At 36.9% G+C, this 7816-nt stretch overlaps 1 protein-coding gene across 4 annotated transcripts in view; it reads left to right on the forward strand.

Annotated features, from left to right (window-relative positions):
- The window catches only part of tspan9a (tetraspanin 9a), a 230514-nt gene extending 223371 nt beyond the window's left edge, over positions 1–7143 (forward strand). For all 4 annotated transcript variants that reach the window (XM_051870807.1, XM_051870806.1, XM_051870808.1 and 1 more), the window contains one exon: positions 250–7143. In XM_051870807.1, the coding sequence (XP_051726767.1) occupies positions 250–321 (72 nt within the window). In that variant the 3' untranslated portion in view covers positions 322–7143. The remainder of the gene's footprint in view (positions 1–249) is intronic.
- Positions 7144–7816: the final 673 nt, after the last annotated feature.

The raw sequence follows: 7816 nt of genomic DNA on the forward strand, positions 1-7816 counted from the left end.
ATTAACATAATGTATGTATTATGAACAAACATAAATTAACTCTGAACATTTCATATTTCTAAAAAATGAAATTAACTATATTTTATAAACGCTTTATTTCATATATTAGATATTAACTCCTTGATTTTTCTAGTGTTTGATTAGGCGCACATGCAATGTTTTGTCTCCATTCAGCCAAGCCATCTGTGTTTGCTGACATATAGCTCATGTGTGTCATTAACCTTTACATTTGGATCTTTGTCATTTCAGCTCTTGGGAATGGCCTTTTCCATGACACTGTTCCATCAGATCCACAGAAGCGGGAAGAAGTATGATGCCTAACGAGGCTGTTTTTCAAGGGAGGAGACCTGGTGCTTTATGGGACAGACTCTGGAGGACAGCTCCTCCTCTTGTATCTAACTTCCACCACTGGCCAGCCCCTCTTCCCATTATTCCCCACCTTACACCTTACCATCCTGTATAGACTTCAGTCATGGTCTGTCTCTTTTCCACTCTTTCTCCCCCATCTGCTCATCTGCCAAAGAGACCCGGGGACAGAGAGGAATGAGAGGACCAACTCTTGGCCAGCATCCTCCCCATGAGGCCTCTGACTTTCTCCATCTCCTCTAGAACCTTTATTTTACGCTTGAACTAACTAACGTTTGCAAGAAGGAGAATAATGATGACAAACTGCGTGGCTTCACTAATACGTAAATTCTTAAGCCCAACATACAGAGCATTGAGAAGACATCAGACTGGAAACCTTTGGGGTGGGATGAATTTGAAAAGCATCGCTCATTATCACCTCCATCTACAATGTAAATGACAAACAGCTCCATTTTAGCATGATGCGGTTTTGTACGAGACAGAAATCTTTGTCATTTTGGCTCAAGACTTTTTTGTTCGTTTTTTTATAAGTGACTTTGCCCCAACCCCATAATTGTCATTTTTTTGCACCTAATGATTGGAAGAAGGCGGTACAAGTATTCTGACTTCAGCGAGGTATGACCAGGAATCTGAGTTTGTCTGTGTGTGTTGCTACACAAGCTTGTTCTTGTGTTTAAAGGTTTGTGATTTGAGGATGCATCAAAATGTGTCGAAAGTTTCACCCTGATGAGAACCATTACAACCTAATGTCAGTATAATACATCAAATAGGGACTGTTTTACCATATACAGACTGTCTGATTACCCAGCCGCCCACATACAAGCAAAAACATCCTCTTTAACCACTAAAAGGTCATTTTAACTGAACTGCTACTAAAACTCTGTAGCATTGACAATGAAGTGCAGTTATTATAGAATAAATGGGGGAAGGTTACAAGTAAGTAGACCAAGCATGAGTGAAAGGCAGAGCTTTGTGAGTTTGACCATTTCCCCACGTTTTGCTCAATGAATCCAACTCTATACTCCAAGGAAAGTTGAGACAGAGCCTAATAGCACAGATTCCACCTTGTTCATGTTTGCACATTTCTCTAGGACAGTAACGTTTACATTTTTGGCAAACTTAAAGAGTTAGTTCAACCAAAAACGAAAATCCGTCATCATTTACTCACCTTCACGTTTTCCAAGCCTGCAGGACTTTTAGTTTTTGCATGGAACACAAAAGGAAACAGTTTGAAGAATGTTTTGTTGCTTTTTCCTATACATAAAAGCAGACTTGATGCTTTCGAATAGAGTTGTCAAAAGTACTGATCGGTAGTACAATCGGTACTGAAATTTTAAAAATGTGATGCTTTGAGCACTGTTGAGCGAATTCGTAAACACTTCTGATTGGCCATTGTGTTCACGCGCTCATCAGATATGTCTGTGATTATCTACAATGATCAACGCACGGGAGCGTTTGAAAACACACCGAAGTGTTTGAATTTGAAAGCGTGAGCGGGAACATTTGAAAGCAGGCATATGTCAGCAAACTGGTCCGTGTTAGACGCCTGCTTTCAAATGTTCCCGTGTGTCTCTGTGTAAGCGCTCGGTAAAGAGCGTCATTGATGACTTTACAATGTTTTTGAAGCATTGATCATTGAAGCCAATCACAGACATATCTGATGAGTGTGTGAACACAATGGCCAATCGGAGGCGTTTACGAATCCGCTCAACAGCGCTCAAAGCGTCACATTTTTAAAATTTCAGTACCGACTTGGTACCGAAGTTGGTACTTTTGACAACTCACTTTCGAACTCTAAAAATGAGGGAAAAATATGATAAAAGTAGTTCATATGACTAGTGTTAGTGCTCTTTTCCTCAACAGTTGGATTCAGAAAACTTGGAATATACGATAACACTATTTTACAGTGTCATTGTTACATGTCACATGTAGTTACTATTGTAATATCTATAAATTATGCATAATTACATGCAACTAACCCTAAACCAAACCAAATCCTAAACCTATAGTAAGTACATGTAGTTACTTAATATTACTCAGTACTTAAATGTATAATTACAGTGTAACAAAGACACCTTAAAATAAAGTGTAACCGAATATACTGTATATTTCAGGTTTTCTAAATTCCAACAGCCCTCCACCAAATCTCATTTGTGCATATGCATATCCAAATATGATACATAAAGATGCATTTCATCATGTTTGATGTAAATTGATCTTGAGTGTCTCAAGAAATGCAACTAAATGCAACACAAAAACGTTTAATATGCTAATACGATGCTACGGAGGGCAAGATGGATTTAAATGTGGTAATTTATAGAACTTGATTGATGGGCGTTCTAATTCTGCAGAAATCTTCTGACCTTTCTGACGAGTTCTGTAGGCTCATATTACATGTGAGCCAGATAATGACTTAAATTGGTGGTCTGTTCTCCTTTTGTGTCCCATTGAAGAAAATCACAGGGTACAGATTGACATGAGCTGACAGAAATTTCCTTTTTGAATGAACTATTTCTTTCAAGTCGGAAGATTCAAGTCTACTACTAATGCTAACCCAACAGAACATATTGTCAATACTGCTTCCTTACAAGATATAAGTCAAGTATTAAAGTTAAATCACATACAGTATGGAGCCAAAAAGAAAGAGAACCAAATACAAACACAGTTGTAGTGTTAGTTAGACTGTAATCCTCCAAACTATAATTCATCTTGAGAAAGAAGCGTCTGCAGTGTTTCTGTTTCCGCACACCTCAGCTTTATGGCCTGTGCTATTTTTCTGTCTCTCTCGGCTCTTTTCTGTCTCCATCTGTCTTTTAGTTTCGAGAATCAGGCTGGAATGGTTACATTCCTGCTGAATGAAGTGATAATGCTTCTGTATCACATAGCCTAAAGGGACTTGGTTTAAATGAAATGCATCTTGACAATGAAGTTTTGAAGTGAAAGTGTGTTTACCAGCAGACCGTTTTTAGGGTTTAAAAATCACTAAGCAGTAGATCGGGCGTGATGATGGCTGCGAGACAACCAGAGTGGGGTCACTGTCACTGGCTGTCACTGAGACTACATGAGACTACATGCCCTCCCTTAAGAGCTTGGCCACGTGCGCGTCGTTTGTGTGACCAAGAGGGACGTAATAGAGCACTCAAGATGGAGAGAAAAATAATAACACCTCTCATCCCATCAAACACTCACTGACACACAATCTATGTTTACTGTATTTTAGAAAGATTGCTTTCCGTAAAACAGTTGGGACCAGAAGCGACAGCTACTTCTAACGTTCATCCTCTGTTGAAATGGAGGGGAAAGAGTGCTTCTGCTTAGGATGAGTGTAGAAACTCTGTCACTGTACACACTGCTGCTATAAGAGCCATCTGTGCTTATTACGATAGTGGAGAAGGTGAAAGACTGAGAAACTGCAGACTCAACCTCACTCACTTCTCTGCCTGGAAGCATTTAAAGTCAACATGAAACTAAAATTGACCCCATTTACTTTTTTTTTTCTTCTTCTTCTTCTTTTTTGTGGCTATGTGTATCCATATATTATTATCTAATGTTATATATTATCTTTTAGGCCAGGAGATATTATATATATATATATATATACAAACTTTTTAGGTTACTGTGGTTGGTAATGCAGCCATTCTTAAATCTTACAATAGTAAAAATATTAATTTAATGCTGGTGAAAGCTGCAGTCTGTAACTTTTTTTGGTTAAAAATTATCCAAAATCAATTTTTGAGCAAGTACATAACCAGCCAGTGTTCAAAACTATCTCCTTACCTTAGCCCGATTCACAATGGTAAGCTTGTAATAATGTTTTCTAATTCGAGTGGTACTGGTAGGTTTCTGCGGGAAATTCGAGCATGCTGCCATTCATCTTTGCATCATTACGTCACATCTGTTTACATAAAGAACGAGTCCCAGCTAGTAGGTTATATCGCATGTGAGGATGCTGCAGGTGACAGAGCATTTTTTTCACAGTAGCTGGAATAATTAAACTTATCATTTTGATGGCGGATTGTATGGTATGACAAATTAACGTTAGAGATTAGACTGTATAGAAATTGAAATCTACAGGTAACACTAATACACACTAAATACACAGTCACACAACGCTAATGTTGTTAACATTAACAATTTGAGAACAAAGTATAACAATAATAATAATTTGTGCGATTAGATGTGATATGATCTAAGCGATCGTTAGATTTAATCACCATTGGTAGCGCGATTTATTGTAATGCTTTTTTTCTCAGTTGGTCAGAACAAAAGTGGCAGATTTACAAGTTACTTACTTGTTCAGATGACATTTTCCGGTGAAAATTCTTAATTTGATCATACTTCAAGACTACAATCTGTGATTCCGAAGTACAGTATCCACCGGTGTGGTAACTGACAGCCACACATTCTCCTCAAAACATTAGATTCATCCGCGCTGAGGAGCTGTGCCGATGCACAACCCACGTAAAGATGATAATTCCGCAAATAACTGCAATTGCAGGTTTCAAACAGAGATGGCGACAAAGAGGCAAAACTTACAGACTGCAGCTTTAACTAATAAAGTTTACAAATATTGATATATTTGCATTATTGTTGGGATACGTCAAGACAGAACATTCATGTTTGGTTCCATCCTGGTATGCAAAGAAAGTCAATTCCATATGGATGAAGTATTAGTCCCAGTGTACATTCATTTTAGTCAAGGAACATACTGTTTTACTAGTAGACGTGTCACATTACAGATGTAAAATGGGTTATCAAGGGTGTTTCGTATTGGCTTTAAGGGATATTTGTTATTTATGAGGCATTTGTATCTGGAGGGCTGAAATCTACAGCATTTTCCAATCAGTACTGCATGTTCACCATCACTAGCAAATAGAAACAATACAAGCAAATTATCTAATATGCAAGTTTGGCTCCAGTGGGCCACGGTCAACATTATTACCATCATAAATGAAAATGTTTTTGTGTTATGCCTGGTGGTCTGGCTTCAACCCCATTTTTGCTTCAAGAACACCATGGTGTTAGTCAATACTAGCTTTGATTAGGTCTGCACTGATGCGTGCCATCTGCTCAGTGTACTATCTCTAACCCCACCACGCTAAATTCATGATGTGTTCCAACACTCTTATCTGACTGATTTACAAACTTTGGCCACAAAATCGCATCCTGTGAACCAATCCCACGTGTAAGCTTTCCAAGGTTAGGAATTGTTTAAGAGTTTGGAAATTTTTTTTGGTCTTGTTTCAGCTTTTTTAATTTTTGAAAGATGTCTTCAAACCCATCTCTCTTCTCTTCTTTTACAAAAAAGTATATACCCACGTATATACAGTACCCATTTTTTTTTTCTTTATATTTTTCCACTGTTATAGGCTTCACTGTGTATTTAAATCTGGAATTGTCAAATGTTGAGTTATTAGTGTTGAATGACAACCAACAGCAGTTTGGCATTAGCAATTTTCATTTTTACTTTTTTTTTTTTTTTTTTTTTGTGTCTGTTTTGAAATGCATTTGTGTCAAGCTTAATGCGTGTAAACATTTCAGTACAGATCATCTCATAAACCGTTGCAAATGTGTTTGACATCTGGGGCATATCTGTTTAATATGCAATGAAAATATTGCTATTTGCTAACTGTCTAAATGTGTCTGTCAAATATCTAATGGTGCAAGAGAATCTCAGTGCTTGATACTCCAACACAAGGGTTGTAATGTCATTTTTAGTTGTTCTTTTCTTGTACATTGTTCATTGTTTTATGTTGTCATTGTTTTTGTATCATATTCTCGTCACTTATCAAGTTTAAGGGTGTGCTAAGCATTAATTGATAACGTTTTTGCATTATATATATAAACCTTTAGTTTTTCTAAATGTTTTTTTTCTTTGCCTCTCCTATTGCCACATTAGAATTAATTTATGTTGGATTTTCATAATAAAACGGATGTATGTGGATACTATCATACAGCACATACAAATTCACATTATAGTTTCTAGCCATTGTAAAGCAGAACTTTTCATTGCTGTTAATGAAGTTCATTAACAGCAAGTATTGCCCAATACTAAGGAATTATCTGCAAGGCATGGTCTCTCTTTATCATATCATATATTGAAGATTGCAGAATTCATATCTCCAGAACATCTAAGAACATTCTTGCACACCCGTGCCATCTGATTGTATATTTTGGGATATTTTTTCAACAGTCGTTGAAACTAATTTTGTACCCATTCAATGTGTTTTTTTCTTTAGTTTTTGTACCTATTAATTCAAGAAACTAAGTTGTAGATCTGAATTACATGTTGGCATTTGTTGGTATATTGAATTGTGATATTTTAATCAACAGTGTTGCAAGGACAGGGAAGCTTTTTATTGGTGATCTAAATGACCACAGTACAACTAAAATAATTGAAATTTTTTCTCCCATTAACAGACACTGCCATAAAATGATCTAATAATCTGGTGTGCTTTGGGTTTAAAACAAAAAAAAAGGTGGGGGATCTAAAAAGTAATTCAGTTCTAATCACTGTCATATCTGTATTTTTGTACTGCCATTCTAACCACCACCAGTAAGCTGCATATACAAGCTGTAGAAACGTATGCTCTTGAGTGACGTGTTTAATGTAGTCCTGGTGAGTGGCAGTTATCAGATATCTTGTGAACCCAGATTTGTCCTGTGGAGTATTTTGCTACATGTAAAGCACTATAAATATATTAGGTGGTGCACTAAATTGCATTCTTTAAATCCTACTATTTTTTAAATAAAGGAAAGTGTGTTGCCAAACCCCTGTGAGAATTTTGTTTATTGCCTTTTGTACTCTTTTAGAGGCTTGCAATTTTTCACAGAATTTGGGCCATTTTACAAAGAAGATTGCATCATCTTTCTCCTTTAATTCAAGATCAGTGCATCCAAAACCGCATACTTCCCTATACAACCTGATCTCACAGCAATTTGTACATATTTTACGAGGTGGCTAATTCTTACGAATTCGTACATTTTTTGCTAAATCGAACGTATTTTACGAGTTGCCAAATTCGTATGAATAACCCCAGTGACGGGTAGGTTTAGGGGCGGGGTTAGGGGTAGGTCAAGACAAATCGTATGAATTCGTACGAGTGACGAATTAGCCACTTCATAAAATATGTATGAATTGGTCGTGAGATAGCGTTGTCCCTATAATATATAGTAGGCTAAAAATAGTATGTGACAAAAGAAGTATGTCCGAATTCACAGTACTCATAAAAGAGTAGGCAAAAAGTGACCTACTACTTCCAGCGAGATTCTGGGGCCTCTTTTATAAAATGTTGCGCAGAAACCGTCCTAAATTTGATCTTACAATCATTTCTCAGATGTGCGTATGTGTGACTCATAGAATGAACGTACACACAGAAAACAAGCGTACGCCTCTCTTTCAGATGTGAAATCTATAAATCGCAAATGATCTTGAACTTGCACACAGCTG

The sequence above is a fragment of the Ctenopharyngodon idella genome, chromosome 18, assembly GCF_019924925.1.
Source record: "Ctenopharyngodon idella isolate HZGC_01 chromosome 18, HZGC01, whole genome shotgun sequence".
NCBI classification, from domain to species: domain Eukaryota; kingdom Metazoa; phylum Chordata; class Actinopteri; order Cypriniformes; family Xenocyprididae; genus Ctenopharyngodon; species Ctenopharyngodon idella.